At 33.9% G+C, this 20,154-nt stretch overlaps 2 protein-coding genes across 2 annotated transcripts; one reads left to right on the forward strand and one right to left on the reverse strand.

The window, feature by feature from the left end:
- Nucleotides 1-84: 84 nt before the first annotated feature.
- On the forward strand, nucleotides 85-3,231 carry LOC111778273 (protein indeterminate-domain 2-like). The gene is made up of 3 exons (XM_023657995.1): nucleotides 85-793; nucleotides 871-1,267; nucleotides 2,195-3,231. Exons 1-3 carry the CDS (start codon nucleotides 676-678, stop codon nucleotides 3,129-3,131), a joined length of 1,452 nt encoding a protein of 483 aa, XP_023513763.1. The 5' UTR covers nucleotides 85-675; the 3' UTR covers nucleotides 3,132-3,231.
- A 2,627-nt stretch (nucleotides 3,232-5,858) lies between these two features.
- On the reverse strand, nucleotides 5,859-15,576 carry LOC111778672. The gene is made up of 17 exons (XM_023658629.1): nucleotides 15,392-15,576; nucleotides 15,227-15,304; nucleotides 14,973-15,056; nucleotides 14,706-14,876; nucleotides 14,548-14,616; nucleotides 14,326-14,452; nucleotides 13,065-13,137; nucleotides 12,709-12,825; nucleotides 11,522-11,641; nucleotides 11,396-11,414; nucleotides 9,848-9,935; nucleotides 9,364-9,674; nucleotides 8,977-9,092; nucleotides 8,780-8,873; nucleotides 6,560-7,771; nucleotides 6,261-6,373; nucleotides 5,859-5,995 (listed from the first exon to the last, which is right to left on the reverse strand). The coding sequence occupies exons 1-15, from the start codon at nucleotides 15,479-15,481 to the stop codon at nucleotides 7,706-7,708; spliced, it is 1,623 nt and encodes a 540-aa protein (XP_023514397.1). The 5' UTR covers nucleotides 15,482-15,576; the 3' UTR covers nucleotides 5,859-5,995; nucleotides 6,261-6,373; nucleotides 6,560-7,705.
- Between the last annotated feature and the right edge of the window lie 4,578 nt (nucleotides 15,577-20,154).

A 20,154-nucleotide genomic window follows, 5' to 3' on the forward strand; every position in this document is an offset into this window, starting at 1 on the left:
TCTCTCTCTCTCTCTCTCTCTCTCTCTCTCTCTCTCTCTCTCTCTCTCTCTCTCTCTCTCTCTCTCTCTCTCTCTCTCTCTCTCTCTCTCTCTCCCCTTGAAGCATTTCTTTTTTCTTTTAGCTTTTTTAGTGTTTTTATAGACTTTTTCCCATCTGGGTCTCCTTTTAATTCTCATTCTCTCTTCTTCCCATTTTGCAGCTTCAAAACTCTCTGTCTCTCTCCCTCTCCCTCTCCATTGAAGAAGCCATAGCTGTTAATCTTGAGAAAGCTTATTCCCTTGAGGGTTTTGAAGAACAAGAAGAGAAACACGAGGAGAGAGAGAGAGAGAGAGAGAGAGAGAATCAAGACATATCCTCCATGTTTTGATGTTTTGTTTTGTTCCTTGTCGTGTTTTTTTCTTCTTCTTCTTCTTCATAATCCAATTCTCATATGTTGTAGCTAATTAAGGGTTATCTCTCTTTCTGAAACCTTGGGCTTTTCTTGTATTAATATCTCTCCCTCTCTCCATTTCTGAAAAAGGGTTTTGATTTTAATATCAACAACAAGAACAAGAGAGAGAGAGATTTCTTTCTTTCTCTCAAACCCCAAAAAAAAACAAAAAAAAAGACCAAATTGATTCATCAAATTTTGGTTTTTTGTGTTGTTTTTATCTCTTGGAGTTTTCTCCAAAAAAATGTTTGCTACAACAATGTCCAATTCAACTTCTTTGTCTGAAGAAGCTACTGTCTCTTTAAACTCTCTCCTTCCACCACAAAAGATCAAGAAGAAACGAAGCCTCCCCGGAAACCCAGGTACCAATTCCTGTTTTTTTATCATAAAAATCCAAACTTTTTCTTGTTTTAATACCAATAAGAGCTGTTTCTTGCAGACCCAGATGCTGAAGTGATAGCACTTTCACCAAGAACACTTCTTGCTACGAATAGATTTGTGTGTGAAATTTGCAACAAAGGGTTCCAAAGGGATCAAAATTTGCAGCTTCATAGGAGAGGTCATAATTTGCCATGGAAATTGAAGCAAAGAAACAGCAAAGAAGTGAAGAAGAAAGCTTATGTTTGTCCTGAGCCATCTTGTGTTCATCATCATCCTTCAAGAGCTTTGGGAGATCTCACGGGAATCAAAAAGCATTATTGTAGAAAACATGGAGAAAAGAAATGGAAATGTGAGAAATGTTCGAAAGTTTATGCTGTTCAATCGGATTGGAAAGCTCACTCCAAAACTTGTGGCACTAGAGAATATAGATGCGACTGTGGAACCCTTTTCTCAAGGTAACAATCCAAATCCAAATTCAAATTATTTGTTTTTGTTAACCCAAAAGGATTGGTCTTTTGTTTTGGTTCCCAAGCCTTTAGTGTCTTTTATTTTGGCAAAACTTTCAAATTCCATTTGATTGACATGTTTTTTAAGGAAAAACATTGCTCAAAATACATTGATCTTTAATGGGTATGGTCTAAATTTGTGAAAAAAACTATGAAATTTTGGTCAAAATACATTGATCTTTAGTGTGTATGGTCTAGATTTGTGAAAAAACTTATGAAAACTTGATATTTTGATCAAAATACATTAATCTTTAATGGGTATGATCTAGATTTGTGAAAAAAATATGAAATTTTCATCAAAATAGATTGATTTTTAATGGGTATGGTCTAAATTTGTGAAAAAAAAAATATGAATTTTGGATCAAAATACATTGATCTTTAATGGGTATGGTCTAGATTTGTGAAAAAAATCATGAAACTTTGATCAAAATACATTGATTTTTAATGGGTATGGTCTAAATTTGTGAAAAGATTATGAATTTTGGATCAAAATACATTGATCTTTAATGGGTATGATCTAGATTTGTGAAAAAACTTATAAAAACTTGAAATTTGGATCAAAATACTTGAAGGGTTTGAATTATGAGTGTGGTTTTTGCAAAGATTGTTTGATTATGAAGAAATGGAAGGGATGGTTTTTAAGGATAATATTGGATCCGTGACTCCTTTGTATTATTGTGTTTGAGAGAGCTCTGAAATTCTGAACCATTCATCATTATGAAAACTGCAACAAAATCTGATATTTTATCTCACCTCCGGATTCTTTGTTTGCATGCATGAGCTACAGTGTTCTAAACTTAACCTAAAAAAAAGTGGTCCTTTTGGGATTTCAATTTGTGCTAATCATTGCATGCCAAATGTTTTGTGTTTGTGTAGGAAGGATAGCTTCATAACCCATAGAGCCTTTTGTGATGCTTTGGCTGAGGAAAGTGCACGGCTTTCAGCTAACCAATTCGCCATCGCGGCCGAGGTTGAGGCGGCGGGGGCGGAGGGTGGGGCGGCTACCTCCACCGCCTCCGCCTCCGCGCAATCTCTCTTCCCTTTTGGTAGCTTTAATCAATTCCCTAGCTCTTCGCTGTCACGGCCGCCACAAACCTATATGTCGCTTAACCCTTGGGATAATCCCCAAAACCCTAACCCTAATCAAACCCACCAAATTATCAAGCCAGAAGACTCACATTCTCACCATTTTCACCAAATTCCAACTTTGCCCCTCGCCGGCTCCTCCCCAAGCACCGCCACCAACAACCCTTTTGGTATAATTCAAGACCACCACCGCCGCCATCATCCCCACCACCACCAGAAGGCAGGCTCTTCATCCTCCTCTTCCATGATAGCCTCACCGTTTAGGAACCTCCACGTGTCGGTGAATCCTGCCATGTCAGCTCATCTATCAGCCACTGCCTTACTCCAAAAGGCTGCAACAGTTGGGGTTGGAGCTGTGAAATCCAGTCAGCATCAACCCGAGTCAGTGGGCCATATGACTCACTTCAATATGCCTGACATCCCCGAGTTCGCTGCACCAACTCATATGGACTCGCTGACTCATCAACTCGGCCCCGACTACGCCACGTGGCAGAAGACAGATAGACTGACCAGGGACTTTCTCGGTTTGACTGGCGACGGGAACGGCGGCGGAGGTGGCAGTGGAGCGATGCAGGTTAGCATGAGTGTCAAGGATATGCTAACGTACGCAGGAGGATTGGAGATTTTTAAGCCTCATAATAATAATAATAATAATAATAATAATAATAATAATCATAGTGCTTTTGGTTTTGCCGAGCCAGCTGCCAATGAAACTTGGGACTGCTGAGTGAAACGATGTCGTTTTCGTGAATTTTTCCAATGTGTTCAATTGCAATTTCTCTCGGGAGATTATTAAATTTTAATTAATGTTTTTCTTTTTTTGCTTTCATATTAGACTCTTAATTTGCTCTCTCCTATTTATTTTACGATTAATTTTTATTTCTACCGCTCGAGATTCATTAAATAAGCATATAAGAATTTTCGATGGCTAAAATTATATTTAATCTTGAATACTTATTAAATAATTAAATTTTAAATAATTCAAAACAAAATAGAGAAAAAAAGAATTGAGTATGATTAAGAATTGACAAACAATTGGTAGGTAGTAGGAGGTTGTGATGTTAATTCAACTTAGCCTCACCATAATTATGGATTATTATTATTATTATTATTATTATTATTATTATTATTATTATTATTATTATTATGTTTTTTAAATAATAATTTATTTATTCATTATTGGAATAGAAAGAAACCTAGAGGAAAAGGGAAACAAAATTATTAAAAATATATTTTTTTTCTTCCCGTGATAATGGAATGATGGAACTTCATGAATCATGGAAAACAATAGTTGCATGCATTGAAATTACTAATATACCCTTGTTAATGTAACTTATTTACGGTCAGAGACCTTCGAAAGCTCTCTGCTCTACCCTTTGTTTGAAAGACGTAATATGAAAAGGATGGGGCAAAAAAATCCTTGTTTGACTGAAATCACCACCTTTTCTTTCCTTTTTTTAGTGCAAACTCTTACTCGGGTTGGTTCGTTTGTTGTATCGGTATGTATTAAGATCTCGATTCATTAATTTCAAAATTCAAAATATTGAGGCGTTGATCTTTTAATTTTTATAAATTTAGAAATTTGAAATTACTCTATCATTTTATCCTCGGTGACCTCAATAATGTTGTCAAATGATATATTTCAATTCAACATGTGACATCTTTTTTTTTTTTTTCGTACGTGAAAGAAAGATGTAATAAGTCGGTGTCTACCAAAAATGTCAATAGGAGAAAACCACCAAACTTTAATCAAACCCAACACATCATTTTGAGAAAACTTTACTAATTATTGAAATCAAAATGTACAAGCGCTCAAACCTAATTTAAAATTATTATAGTTATTAAAATAATAACGTAAAATGTTGTTTTTAAAAAAATACATGAATTACATCGTAAACATGACTAAGCGAAATAAAATTTTAAAAGAAATTAAAAAATTTGTTTGAAATACGGTAGAAAATGAATCTCTAACAAAACTGGCTCATCTTAAAATCGATGGTTTAAATCTTCATACCTAATATTTATCGTTTAAATTCATGCATAGTCGAGTTTTAGAAACACTAAAATTAGTTAAAAGTTGTGTCGTAATCATTTATTTATTATGATTTTTTTTGTTAATGCGAGCAAAAGCAACCTAAACCAAATGTGAGACAAGGGAATAGGAAAGGAGGGGGAAGAAAGAATAATGGCATGCGGAGAGAGAGTGGAAGTGTCGGTGGTGGGAACCATTTGGTGTACTCTTTGAGAGCGACGATGTGGGTTAGGGCCCCATCGCCCTAATAGGGGACCCCAAGGCCAGCATTTCAAGGACAGCGATGCCACTCTCCTCCTCCTTCCTACCTCTTTTTTTTCAAATCTTGTCATTTTCATGCGTGTTTTTACCTGCAAAAGATGTAAAAAAATTAATTTTACTGTTACGAACCTATCTCTGATTCGTTTTGTTTTTTCCTTCAAATGTGCAGAGCATATGAATTTGAAGTACGGATGCTTCCCTCCCTGCATATGTAAGGGATGTCAAGAAATCATTGATGTGTTGAGTTGTCAAAGGGATTTTCATTGAGGGGCCTCACAAGGATTCCATTTTCAAACATCTTCAGTAAATTGACTACCACATTATCATTGTTTTGACCTTTATATTATACTCTCTCTACCATGTCCTTTTGTACTGGGAAAGCAACAAAAACTTCAGTGTAGTAAATTATTTGTGACTACGGCGTATGAGCTTGTTAATTTGTTAGCTAGTTAAGAGGCCGAGGCATGTTACATGCATCATCCGAGCATGAGTTTCGTGCCTCGTGAGGTCTGAGTTGATGATTTCACTACATAGCTAATGGAAAAGAGGCAATTTTAGTCATATGATTGGATATCATGGATGAGTGTTTTTCCAAAGGGACTTCTTAGTTGTGGGATGTGAAGCTAAGCAGAAAAAACAAATAAGGTCAAGTTTTGGCAAAAGCAAAAGCGAATGACAATTAGTTAGAAAAGAGAAAGAGGCTCGGAGACCATGAAAATGGATGGCAAGATGACATTATTTCACTCACTCCATGGGTTGAAATTCGAGTTGAAAAGATCAAATCCCAAGAATTTCTTTTTCTTCACAACTTTTCAAGAGGTACTAAGGAAATTACAGGAAATATTGTCATAGAGTAGCCTTTTGTAAAGTCAGATGGAGGGGTAGTAAAATTTGGTTGCAAGTGCGAGTCTTTTCTTTTTCTTTTTCCTCTCTTAAAAAAATAAAGCCAAACTAAGTTGATGATGTTATGTGAATTTGTGCCTAAGTGAGTGATTGTTTGTGGTGGTGGTGGTGGTGGTGGTCCGGAACTTGGGTGCGGCTGCAAACTAAAAACCTAAAGGGGAAGAAAAAAAAAAGAAAAGAAAAAGAAAAAGAAAAGAAAAGAAAAGAAAAGAAAAGAAGAAAAAAAAGGAAAGAAAATGTCAACGGTGATGAAAATGATACCAACGAAGAAGCTGGAAGTTGGAATTGCAATCCTGTGGTGAGTCTTTCTTTTTGTTGTTGTTGTTGTTGCTATGAAGGCTTTATCAATTTCTGTGCATATTCCCCACAGCACAACCTTTAGTGGGCAGCTTAACCTGCAATAACATTCCAATTATTGACTTAAACCTTGTCCTTCTCTGCTTTCTCATATAGTCTACTCTACTGTTATCAGATCATCATATCAATCATTGGTGCAATAGACTCTTCAGCATGCTTGAAAAGTAATCAAATACTTTAAAATAAAAAAGGGAGCGTTTTTTCATAGAGATTCATGCTCATATTTTAAGACTTGTTTTTTCAATCTAAATAATTGTGGATAGAGATTTGAACATGTCACAGAACGAAAATTAGTTTACTCACATTTGAGCATAAAAATAGCGCAAAATTTGAATATTCACCCAAGTTGATGAGGAAAAAGAGCCCTTGTGGTAATGCCAAGTGGTGCATCTACCTTTATATGATTCCTGCAACCACTGTAAAAATGAAGTCAGCTTACTTTGAATATAAAAGGGTTTTGGAATTTTTTTTAAAGGAAAAAAGGCACTACATTCAATATAAAAAAAATACAAAGCTTATCAACTAAACCAAATAAAAGGTTAGGATATTCACAGAGAAAAAGAGAGAGAGCAGGGAGAGACAAACACAGAGAGAGAAAGAACCTGGGGATTAATGAAAGGAGGGTTTGGCATTATGGTATATCCTAGCTTTTAGAAAGTATGTGCATGAGTTGCAGGATTAAGGTACAATATGCCATTTGCCTTCTAAAAAAGACTGCATCTTTTTTTATCTCCCTCCTGTGCTGCACAAACAGACAAAAATCAAAAAGCTTCTATTCCCTCTATTCCCTCTACCCCTCTCTTCTTCTATTAAAATTACCTGCCCATGTCATCCATCCATCAGGGAATCTCATCTCAACTACCTTTTCCTTTCCCTCTTTTATTCCTTCCAATCTCGCTTAAATACACACCCTCTTTTCTATGCTTTTCTCTCTTTTTCCCCCCCTTCTATTGCAGACCTCTATGCTATCCCTAATCTTTTTTTTTTTAACAACTCCCCACTCTACAAGAAACGAATATTCATCTCAAATTGTATTTCTATCTAAATCCCTCCACTCTGTTCTTATTCGTTCTAATTAGGCCCATCAGAATAGTTTTCCTATCCTTGTCATCTTAGCAAGTTCTGTTCACATACACGATATCCTAGAGGGGAAATGGTCAAAATAGTAGTTGAAAGTGAGGTCACTGGCTACGTATCATAATGTACTTTTCAGTCTCACCTGTAGATAAAACAGAAGCTCCTAAGCAATCCTATCCTTAATACAGATACTCTACGATAATTATCACTAATCAATTGCGAACATACCAGGCAAAAGCATTTAGGTTGCCTACTTGCTCCTTGCGTCGTTTCTCCTGAATCACTATATTTTAGCTCATTAAACTTGTTAACTAAAGATATTTCATTTCCTTGGCTAGTAACAAATGGGCTAAACTTAAAAGTACATATGCTCCTGGCTTACTTCGGAAGTTTCTACGGGTAAAATTAGATGATAAATGGAGGTACTAGGAGCATAAGTTGAAACTTGAATCAAATTGATTTTAAGAGACTTTTTGTTTCCTTCTCTATACAAAATAAGATGGATCTGGAATAAATTACAAAGTAATGCCTAGAGTAGGTAATGATTTACATCATACATAGCTGTGTATAACTTATATGTAAAAGTACCAATTGAGAGGAAAAGCTTTAGAAAATGGATAGCATCGATGTGCTCCAGAATCTGCAGGACCAATTTCTTTATAGGACTTCCTTCAAGATCCCAGATTTGGCCCATTTAAGTTCACTCCCAAATATTTATCCAGCACACTTTTGAACGCCTGTTGCAGAAAATTAAAGTAAAGCTTAATACTACTAACAAGACAACTTCAAAAAGTAAAGTTTCAAAGCGTTGCAACAGCATATTCTCTGGTCGTGCTTATTTATTAGGGAAGGAATAAAAAAAAGTACAAATGAATATGCAGGCTAGTTGTCTATTATATGGCGATGAAAATCATGACATTTTTTTAATAAATAAATAAGTCAAAATAAATATAATTCACTACAAGCTTAAATGGAGTAATAAAGTTCTAAAAAATAGACATTAGTGAGGGTATAGCTAGAAAACTATGGATAGAGAACATGCGTGTTTATTAAGATTCATTATCAAAATATGCCAAATTCACGCTAGGGAACAGATATGTGAGATATTTAAGGTTGTGAGGAGAAAGAAATCCGTTTAGAAATTAATAAATAAATTGTCTCTTCTTGAAACTGAAAAATGCAACCACCATAAAAAAGAAATGCAGTTCCTCGGCAAGCAGCCACAATATTTAATCAGGATCTTTTTCTGAATCAGCTTATGAAACAGTACCTAAATCAAATTTATTGGTAAAGGGCTAGCCAGTTTAGGTAGGAGTCAATATGCCAGCTAATTTTTCAGGTCTGCCTGAAATCTACACTGAAATGTCTAACTATTAAACCAAGTAAGAAATTTCACAAGAACAAAAGATGAGCACACAATTGCGGAGTGCTGTTTGTAATTTGAAACCAGCCAAACTTATGGAGGATGAGATAAAGATGTGAGAAGAGCTTTTGTAGTTAGCTCACGAGGATGTCTCACTTCGTATTTAGCCCACGAAGATTGCTTTCGAGATCAATAACTATTATTATCTACTCATGTGCTCAGTATTTTGTTCTTCAAATAGGATAGAGTGGAAAAGAGAAAAAAGAGGATCTAAGGCATATCCACCCTATTACCGAAGTACACAGAGCTAAAACTATGAGAAAACAGGAACGATATCATGGTTGAGTAAAAAAAGAATGCTGTCAAATAAAGTTATAATGACCTGACGGGCGAAAGACTCTTTGCTATTTAGAATTGCATCCATCACAGCAAACTGATCATCAAATGAACTATAGAAAACTTCGTAGAATCTTTTCCTGAGATGAAAGACATGAAATCCACAAGTAAGATACTTCCCCAAGCCTCCATAATAATAAGAGAGAAAAAAGAAGAAAATAAAATTGAAAGAATATAATTAACTGGTCCTCCTCGGTGTTTTCTTTGTCCATCTGATCAAATTTTTGAGTAAGAACTTCTGCTCCAACAGGTGAAAGCAAGTGCAGTATAAGAGCCTCGAGAGTTCTTGGGAAGTTATTCTAGATTAAGAAGAAAGTAGAATAAGATGACATGCTAAGGAAGAAACAAAGAAAAGGGAAAGAAAAAAAAGAAGAACAATTCCACACATCTATAACTGACTAAAACTACCATGGAATATATTCATGCATCTATTACAATAACGAGAAACTATAGTTTATCTAATTGGAAACCAGAATCGAATTGGAATAAACTAGTTTCCTCTAGGCCTTCCATGAAAAACAATTTCAAGTTTCAACCTTGTAAATGTAATAGGGGAGCAAAAGAACTCACCGCCATGGTGAGAAGGACCTTCTGAAGAATACATGGTTCCAAATTCCAAATAAAGGTAGCAACTCGATCATTCTCCAAACTATGTAAACTAGTGATCTTCATCCCCTCTTCATCTGAAGAACAATTTGTAGAACTCGACCGAAGGGGTCCAATTTGATCAGAAACGCTTACTTGGTCATGTACTAATGCAATAAGCCCATGCAGAGCCTGGGCAGTGCGGGGTTCAAGTTCATGAGAAGTTTCTTCCCTTGGCTCTTTCTCCCTAAAATCCCCACCATCAAGTGCTTGACCCAGACAACGAACACCTTTATCTGGTATTTAATACCAAAGATCAATGAACCAAATTGCCTCAACCACAAAATTTTAAATGTAATTTGTTTGCTCTGATAGGATAATTTAACGTGTAAACTCTAAACTCTCTTCTCTCCCTTTCGAGAAAGTTCAAAATACTATTAAGAAATCTGGAGTGGGAAGAGAACCATACCCATCCCTCTGTTATTAGGAACATCACGCTCATGGCTCTTCGTGTCATCCATGTCAGCAAGAGAACAAGGCACATGCAAAACTTCGTTCTGTCCTTAATTTTAAAGATGTCAAAACCAACTCTATCACAATTGCCTTTATCGTAAAAAAAAAAACTCATAATGAGAAGTGAATAATCTATAAATTCTAGTCATACAGTGAGGATCATAGCTTACAAGTTTTTAAAACATGCACCAGAGTAACTTAAGCTTAAGCACAATACTCCACGAGAAACCCTTTCCAGAAGTAAGGGACTCTCTCTGATTATAGTTGTGTTTAATTCTTTAGAGCTTCATCAAGATTCCAGGAAATATGAGCAAATATAAAACTCAATCTGGATACTCTTTAGACCACAAAGGTCAAGCTTCTGAAGAACAAAAATATACGAATGGGTCTGCACCCATGGCTGAAGTGATGCAATCTTCAAAATGTTACTTAATGCAATAATACATCACACAGAATATCCACCATAATTACATTCAAGAGCACCATGAGTTTGGCATATGGTTGGTACATGCATTGTACCCTTTATACTACTGATAGTTGGTTAGGTAAGTGGCTCTATAAATATTTGGGTTTTCCTGAAGATGGCAATCTAAATTTGGGATTGTTTTGAACTAGTTCATGACAGGGTGCAGCATAGCAGTATGGTAGGAAAGAGTGTTTATGAGTGACGCAGATTTAAATTTGATACTTTGATAAGGTACTTATTTATTACATTTCTTTTTTTCAAAAAAAAAAAGAAGAAGAAAGAATACAATGGCATATAAAAAATCAAGCCCAAAAGGACTAAATTGTGTGTGTGTGTGTGTATATATAACCAAAACATTTCAATAACCAAAAAAAGAGTTCAAAACAAGGACCGCCTTTAAGTGACCTTTAAATTAGAAGTTTAAATTTGACACAAAATGTACTGTCCAAAAATGGTGTTAGGCAGTTAAGGCATGTGTGACGAGGGGGCAGCATGGAAAATAAGACCTCTGACGGAAAGAGGTAGAGACACACATGTAGGACAAACATATAGAAGAGCAAAATTTTCAATCAAGTCCCTACCCAAACAGTGTGAGATCCGAAACATTATTTTTTATGCGTTGAGTTAAATATTTATTCTATCCTCTACAAAGACACGAGCGACTTTACTCAATTAAAAAACTCAACTTGGCCGTATCAAAACATTTTAGTAGAATAAGATGACGTAGTTATTTATCAGTCAAACAAAGTCCAACTTCTGAAAATAATCTTTCTAAATGGTATGCCACCATTTCTTGATACATTTTTAATGATGTTACTAACTCAATAGGGACTCAATTGATAATCTTTTACATAGGTTAAGGGTCNTTTTTTTTTTTTTTTTTTTTTTTTTTTTTTTTTTTTGCAATTCACACCAAGCTTTGAATACAAGGTGCAGAGACAATTGAAATGGCACATTTCAATGACTAAATTGCATATTTAGCCTTAAAAAAGTTAATGAACAATCCCCAAGAAATAAGATAATAACATTACTGCATACCATTTCTTTGTCCATCAATCTTTGAATTGCCAGTCATTGAACGAGCAGAATCAGATATGAAACAAAAAGACGTCGGGTTAGTTTACATTTGAAGTTGTACACCCAAGAAGCTAGAAACTAAATTACCTTCTCAATATTCTACGCAAGTAATATGCATCCATGTGCTCTGACATACTAGACATCAGGTGCGACTGCCACCAAAAGTTAACAGCAATGGTTAAATCGTCACTATCAACCTGATGAAACCTGTAGAAGAAGAATGGAGTAATATTACAAAAAGAGAACGAAACCCCAATCACCTCCCTATCAGTTAAGGACGACAAAACCCTAGAGAGATTGAAGAAGAGAGATCGGGGAAGACAACACAGAAGCCACTGAATGCAACCTCTTTTCTGAAAGGGAATAGAGATGGGGGAATAAGATGCACTCAGGTTTATCACCTACCAAAGATCTTCCCAAAAATAGACCTTTTAACCTTCCCCTACACAACACCGAATAAACTAAGAAACCAACGGGCAAAAAAGAGGAGATTGTTTCCTTAGGTTTTTACTACGGCCCTCAACTCCCCACTCGAAATCCACTCAAAAGGGTGAGGGTCATACCTACTCACAATCACTTTATACAGAGTGTCAAATTACATAAAACACCATAACCACTAAGCCAAAAGAGCCTCGTTGCACAATCTCAATCTCCTAATGCCCAAACCTCCAAGCTCATCTGACTTCACCAACAAATCCCACTTAACCAAATGGGATCCTCCCCCTTCCTCAACCGCCTACCACAAGAATTCTCATAAATCTCTCAATCATCTTGCTCGCAACTGGGATCCTAGTTGAGATTGTGAGTCCCTTCCACAAAGAGTCAAATACACATGTAGATGTGTAAAGAAAAACACCCGACCAAGTATTTAGTTTTTTACTTTTGTCAAAAACCAAACTCAAGGAAAGAATAGAAAAGAATCTAAAAAGCCAAGACTTTTCAAATGCAACAATCACTTTAACCAGAATTTCGTATAAAGTTGTCATAGGACTAATAGGCCCAGATTATGTTCTTAGGCCAATGATTGAGAAGTAGACACACACATACATTGGGATTCATTTTTGCTCACCAGATTGGAGTGGGGGAATTTTTGTTGGGCTGTTTTTTTTATTTCCAAGATAGGAGTTCTTCAACTTTTACTAGTAACAATAAGGAGAAGAAGAAGAATGACGAGAAAAATCCCCTTAGAGGTGACAACAACTTTCAAATTAAGAACTGGAAGGCTTCGGAAGGATATTGTCAATAAACACATGATACTAGACCTTATTACTTACCAGCCTTCTGGAATAAAAAGTGCATCACCAGCATGAAGCATAACGGTCTGAGAGGATTTCATGGAATATTTTGCTCTTGGATAAAGTGAATAGTCGGGCTTTTCTAAAGTAACAGAGCTGAAAAAATAAATTAAGATTTAGGATGGTCAATATTCACAATTATGAAAATATATACATATACAATATAAATTAAAGATGTTGAAGACACCGATTCATTAAACTACTACCACTGGAACCAAAAGTTTAAATTGGCAATATGGAATGAACTTAGTCTTTTTAATATATTCAAAACAAGAACAAATACTGAAACTGTTTAAAGCAAACAAACATGAAAAAGCAACAAAGAAGTACTTTACCTATGATTAGAGGCCTCTCCATAAATATGCATCGGGTACAGCGAGGGAGTAGAAGAAGGGGGCCACAAAATGACTGGAAACATAAAGCTAGTAGGTATTTATATTATATCAAAGTGAGTTGGATAAAAAAAAAAAAAGGCATATCTAATTAACGCAAGTAAACACGGAAATTTACAGATTTCAAACATTATGGATGTATTTATTCCATCGCTATAGCCATCTGTCATTGGATGTGAAATGCCCTTATTTACCCAAAGTTTTTGCATGCCCTATACACTGCCTTGATGATGATATTACTAATCGATGTGCTTAGATTCACAATCCAACTTTACTCAAGAATTAAGAGGTTGACCATCATAGAGTGAAAATTAAGTTTTGTTGTTAAAATTTATTTTGTGAAGGATTGTACATCCCCGTTTTGAATAGGTGGAAGAATTGAATTGAATAAGCTGAACAGTAGACTAAGGTAATTTCACAGTTACTCTTGTACTCTGCCTTTTCATTTTTACTCTTTAGGCGGGAGATTGATTGAGTAGGCTTCTCGATCTTTCTTCTTTTAAGTGGAAAATAAATAAACAAAATAATAACCCAACTTTCATTAAGATGAATGAAAGTAAAAATAAATAATAATAATAATGAGGTTGTGACACCCGAATAAAGGAGGTGTACATGAATGAATTGAGACCATATCCGAATGAGAACAGTCCTAAGGATAGAATGGTTAAGAAAGGTTCAAAAGAATTGAACGTTGCTATCTATACGAAGTACACCTTTTTTTTCGATAACTCAATCATAGGAACTCCAAGGCTAACCGTGCTTTGCTTGGATCAATTCTTTGTTGGGTGACCTCCTAGAAGTTTTCCTAAGATGCATGTAATTGAACTCATATTGATCTTTGGGAATAATCTTCACTTTTAAGAGAAAGGAATAAGTAACGTGACCATGTCGTGGGGGATACAGAGGAATGTTGGGGTTATCAGATGCCGAATCTGAATTCCAAATCTTGGACATAGGTCGTTACATAGACTGACCAAAAGTGGAGACCAAACGACAAAAACTAGTACATGAGTACTAGCAAATTAACACATCAACAAGCCATGAGTTCTATGATCTTTAATGTTGACAATATAAGAAAATGAAGAATTATAAGACGCCACATTCTTCTATTGGGGAAAGACAGAGAAACGCATCACACGTCTATAGTGGAACGAGAAACATGTGCAATTGGAATCAGGGTAACGGAAGATAATCGAGGACTAACCTTGTTTACTGCCAGAAACTATGCATAGAACATTATGGTGAGGGTCATAGTGAGTACTTGACCTAGATTGAGCACTGTTCATCCAAAGGTTTATAGAGGCTAACTTCTTTTTCTCCAGAAAAGCAGGCTTCACAATTCACATCAACAAAATGGTGTTAGATATTAAGCAATATAAAAACGAACTACGATAACATGTAGCTTAAGGAAGAGAAATATACAAACTGTTTGAATATCTTGTCTCAGAGGTGCCAATTGTGCCCTTTCTTCGTTTATAACATCCAAAATTGGCACCTGAATTAGACACGAGCAGATATTAAAGCTCATAATACAATTAGCAGAATTATTTACTATATCTATCAAATATACCAAAGCTCTTCAACCTGTGCTAAGTATAATTTTTTAGAATCATCTTCAAAAGGCAAACAGCCTTTCTCCATGTCAGGATAGGTCGTCCTGTTAGAATTTGATTCAGTGGAAACAACATTTCCTTCATTCCTTTCTTGCAGACGCTGCTTGCAAAATTGAATAAAAGTAGAAAATGGAAGCGGAACCTAGGAAAGATAGATACATTCATCAGAATCAAAGCAAAATATCCTTAAACTTGAACTTCAAAATTAAAAATTAAAGAATCCTGATAAGGATCGTACTCTCTCATGGCTTCTAAGGTCACCATAAAAAACTGGAGCCGTTCTAGTGAGCATGGCTTCCACTATGCAGGATCCAGCACATTCCTAATGTTCAATTTACAAACACAATTTAATCACCAGCTCAAATCCTCTAATTAATTACAATAAAAGCTAAAAGACCTAAGCTAGCTTGGTAAGAAAATCTGCAGCTTAACGAATCGCCAAGTATAGCTAGCTTAAGCTGACTAGGAAGATGACGGAAGTTGAAAGATAACCTGCAAATTGTCAAGGCCGCCATGGTATGGATTCCACTCCAGTATAGCTCTCCAGTCCTTAACGCATCCAACGAGAACCTTCGCGGCCATAGAACATAAGAAACGGAAGCTAAAGAAATGCCATTACCGAAGAATCAAAATCAGAGGAACTATCATAAACATTACAGCTGGAACGTTGCGAGATTCTATGAGAGAATCGAAGTCTTCCGCCGACGGAGGAACTTCGAAGCGTTGGATTCGCAGATTATCGTCCATTGATCAAGAATTCGTGTGGAGTTGAGGCTCGACTGTCACTAGGAGAGCGCCAAGTACCGCGCCCTTCGAGAGCAGAGAGATGTGGATGCGCGCTCCAAAGTGGTATAATAACACCTATAACTTCCAATTTTATATTTAATAAGTTCCTCTTATTAAAAAAAATTAAGAACTAAAAACAAGTTTAGATAAATTTATAATGATTTTATAAATGCTTTAAAACTATTTTTAAAAAAAAAATTAATTAAGTATTTAGAAAATTATTTTAAATAGGTATTTGGAATCAGTCGACATATTTGTTTTTACTGACACAAAAGTTCTGAGTGTTGAATTGGTAATTTAACCCAACCCTATTTTCCGTTGGATTGTCCAGTTATCAAAAAAAAAAATTAGTTTTATTTATCCCCAAATTATAATTATTTAAACAGAATTTAGATAAAATATATTAAAAGTTCATAAACAAACGATCTATAATTATTCACATAAAAAAATTAATAAAAAAGAACAAACGAAAATTGTAACATATTAACATAGTTCAACGTCAAAGTGTAAAAAGAGAAATTGATTAAAGTAAAAAAAAAATATATGATATATCATCAAATTAAATAAAAAATGATTACTTAAATATAGTATACATCATCCAATTAAATAAACAATAAAAATAATTAGTTTAGAGATGTTATATACGACAAAAATAAAAATACTATAAAATATTTTAATTGCGATGTACCTTGCCCTAAACCATAAAAATAAGAAATTAAAAATAATAAAATAATATAAAAGAAATTAAACAAACTAATAATAAAAAATGTATATCATAGTAGGGGTGTCTTTAGATAGAGAAGCCGAGTAACGGCAAACCTATTTATACGGAAAATTCTTAATATAATTTATATAATTTTACTTGGCTCGGGTCAACTCCAAGGTTTTATCCACAAACTTGAAATCAAACCGATTCAGTTTAGGTCTAAAAAAATGAACCTGACACTACCCGAAATGCTAATCCAATCTAACCCGACCTTTATAGTTCGGGTTGGGTTGGTCCGAGTTGTCGAGTTGTTAGATTGAATGTACACCATGGTATTTTCCAGACATGTGGTCTATTGGGCCAAACATAAAATGGCCCATAAGGCCCGTAGCTGTTGGCCCACACCTAATATGGTTAATTACATTTTATTTTATTATATTATTTTACATAAAACAGGTAAAAAAAAAAGTAAATAACATTTTAAAATCCTTAATTTTATGCTTATTATATATTATTTTATCGTCACATTTAACTTTAAAATTCTTATTATCAAGTCACATAAAAAAAAATGCACAATTTTAATGTAGACAATAACTATCAATTATTTCAAATATTTTTCCACCATCGTTTTTATGTACCTGTATTACTCTCGTTCAAATAGGGTTTCAATTCAATCACATCCCTCGTTTACTCGAACGTCCCAAATAATTTACAAATTTAATTATTATTTTTGAATCAATGTAATTAAAAAGCTCGGATTAAATATGTTTAGTATTATTATTATTATTTAAATATGGTTTGAGAGGAATCCGGTGTCATTTACAATGCAGACTCTCAAGAATATTCAAAATTTGAATTTTTGTCCCCACCAACTTTAAGACGTTAAGCATAATATTTTTAATAAATATTTAAGACTAAACTTTTAATATACACGTATTTTATTTATAGTAATATTTATTTTTTAATTATTATCCAAATCTTATGTCGAATTAAATACGATGAAAATCTTTGTTTTTTATATTTTCCCGTCCCATGTTGTATTTTAAAAGATATTCAAATATTTCGAATAATAAAAAAAACTCGTTATGATAAATAAAAATGATTTATTGACCATTCAATTACACCCAAATTACTTTTATTAAAAGTCAACAAATTAAAATTATTTTAATGTATGTTTTATTACTTTATTTTACGCGTTTTTTTATTAAAATATGATTTTTTTTAATACTACGTGGGACCCATCAGATAAAATTTTGGTATAACACTCAACTATACAAAATTATAATATTTAAAATAATAAAATAGATAAATTTGCATAAAAAAAATTAATGAATGAATCAAAATAACAGAAATTATTTATAAAATAAAAATAAAAAAAAAATGGAAAATGGGGGGAACACTTTCACTGGGACCCACTTTCACGCGCTTCTTAGGCACGTGGGACCCCAACCCAAATCTCTTTTCTATTTTACTTCCCTTTTTTCTCTATTATTCAACCCCACTTTCTCACTTTAAAAATTAAATCACTGTCCTCCACGCGCCGTGCCCACGCGCTACTTTTCCAGATCGGTTTAAAAAATTACATAAAAAAAATAATTTTAATTTATGAGATAGGTAATTAATTAATTAGAATAAATATTAATTTTGGTCCAAATACCGAAATTGCCCCCATCATTTTTTTAATTTTATTTTCTTTGTAGATATTACGGTGGGGGAATGAGGGCCCAATGCTTGAAAGATTTGACTTAAAAAGATTATGGTAATGGAAGCTTCAAAAAGGACAGGTGTAAAGGGCATAAAGGGAAGGTGTAAATTAATGTTATTATTATTAATACCCAATTTTGTCCAATCAATAATCATAATTAATTATCTTCCCCCCATTTTATATCTTCCTAATCCTAGCTTGAAATGTCGCTACAGTTTTTAATATTTATATCTCGTTTTTAATCTTCGAATATTTAAATTTAAAATTTTTACTCGATTTATATTATAATTGTTGGAAATGATCAAAGTCCCACATCGACTAATTTAGAGAATGATCATGAGTTTATAATCAAGAAATATTGTCTCCATTGGCATGAGTCATTTTGGAGAAGCCCAAAACAAAGTCATGAGAGTACAATATCATACAACACATGGACTGAGAGGCTGTGCCCTCCTTTTTAAATCTCTACTTATTATAACGTGAGCCTATACGAGACCGAGTGAAAAAAGTGAGAGGAAAATAGCTTTATTCACAAACCATAATTTCGATTATTTTGTTGATTATATGGTCATAAACTTCGAGGAGGATTTCGGATTCTAAATTGATTTTTTTTATATAATATATTTAGAAACACAAGGTTTATCTCGATATGTTTAACGTAAGAACCCAAGCTCACCATTATCAAATATTGTCCCGTTACATACTGCTCAAGCTCCAACTGATGTGGGATCCCTTTAAAGTCTTAGCGTCTTCGCTGACACTATCTGGTGTTTAACACCATTTGTAACATCTCAAACCCACCGCTAGTAAATATTATCCACTTTAGTCCGTTACGTATCGTCGTCAACTGTGCACGCCCTTAGATCCACCGAATCCTAAAAAAACCTAAATTGGTTATGAAATGTAAGCACGTGAATTAATAATTAATAATAATAAATAAATACTAGACCTATGGTTGAAAGTCATAAATTATTATTAAATTGGTGGTGGGTGGAATGAGTGAATTAATTATTATTTATATATTTTTTTATAATATTCATTTTGGACTTCTTCTAATAAGCCTGCTTCTGATTTAATGGAAAAATCAACCTATTTTTATTTCTCTTTTAAATTATAATTTAATTTTAAATTTATAATTATAATACAGTAATATTTTTTAGAAAATAATTTTGAAATATTTTTTAAAAAATATATGGAAATTCTAGCGTTGCTTAGACGATTTGTTCTCTTCTAGGCTGTTTGACTTTCATCATTCTCTCCAAGTGGCGGTGTGAACCAAGCTCAATTTGTGTTGCAAATTGACCTAATCCAAGTCAATTCAATCCATCGGTTTTTTTAAAAACTTTCTTCGATTTGGATGAACTCGTGTAAAAATGTTGACTTTTTTTCTTTTGTTGTGGAATTTCTTTGTCACTCGAATAAATACGGAAAACATTAATGAACTGAATTCACACGAGTCACCCAACATAAAATTTGAAAATGAATGTGCACGTTAATGGTATAGACAGTAACTTTCATTTCCTTTAAGTGTTTCTTAATCGTCCCATTCTCATTCAGATGTTGTCTTGGTTTATTCATGTACCCCTATTTTACTCGGGTGTCGCACATTTTCTTATAGATTGTTTAAATTCTTGAATATAGGAAGATATTTAGAAACACGTAAAAAATTTAAAATAATTTTATTTATTATCATTATTTTAAAATTTTGTTAATATTAGTTAAGTGGTTAAAATACATTAATTTTCATAATTTACGTGTATTTATTTGATTAAGTGAAAAAATAAAAATAAAAATTAATTCTTCATATTTAATTGCACTCACTCCTAGGTAGCTACTCTGTCTTTATTTCTCTCATTTAATAAATATATGTTTCGAATATATTCCTCATGGCCAGATATTTCTTTCAAATATTAATTTCCACCTATTATACAAAATTATAATTATCGTTTTAATTATTATATTTTAAATTATTTTTTTCAAATGTAATCTCAGTTCATTCATACACATGATTGTTATGTTGGTGTTTTTTTTAACTGATTTATTGTCTTTAACGTGTGTAAGGAGTCGGGTTCCTATATTACGTTTTTTTGGCACTCTGTTATGATTGGTGCAACACTCATGTTTCGTTTTTTTTTTTTGTAGCATTTTGTGGTGATTTAAATACAATTTTTAGTTGACTCGTGCTGTTTGACTTCGCTTTAGAGTGTTCGTAACGTTTTGAGT

Source organism: Cucurbita pepo, chromosome LG17 (genome assembly GCF_002806865.2).
Source record: "Cucurbita pepo subsp. pepo cultivar mu-cu-16 chromosome LG17, ASM280686v2, whole genome shotgun sequence".
NCBI classification, from domain to species: Eukaryota; Viridiplantae; Streptophyta; class Magnoliopsida; order Cucurbitales; family Cucurbitaceae; genus Cucurbita; species Cucurbita pepo.

Coding starts and splice junctions, on each gene's coding strand:
- LOC111778672 (XM_023658629.1), bottom strand. CDS start 15,481: ATGGACGATAATCTGCGAATCCAACGCTTCGAAGTTCCTCCGTCGGCG. Junction 13,138..14,325: donor AGTTTCTGGCAGTAAACAAG/GTTAGTCCTCGA, acceptor TTATGTTTCCAG/TCATTTTGTGGCCCCCTTCT. Junction 9,675..9,847: donor TCCTAATAACAGAGGGATGG/GTATGGTTCTCT, acceptor ATTAAATACCAG/ATAAAGGTGTTCGTTGTCTG.
- LOC111778273 (XM_023657995.1), top strand. CDS start 676: ATGTTTGCTACAACAATGTCCAATTCAACTTCTTTGTCTGAAGAAGCT. Junction 794..870: donor AAGCCTCCCCGGAAACCCAG/GTACCAATTCCT, acceptor TGTTTCTTGCAG/ACCCAGATGCTGAAGTGATA. Junction 1,268..2,194: donor TGTGGAACCCTTTTCTCAAG/GTAACAATCCAA, acceptor GTGTTTGTGTAG/GAAGGATAGCTTCATAACCC.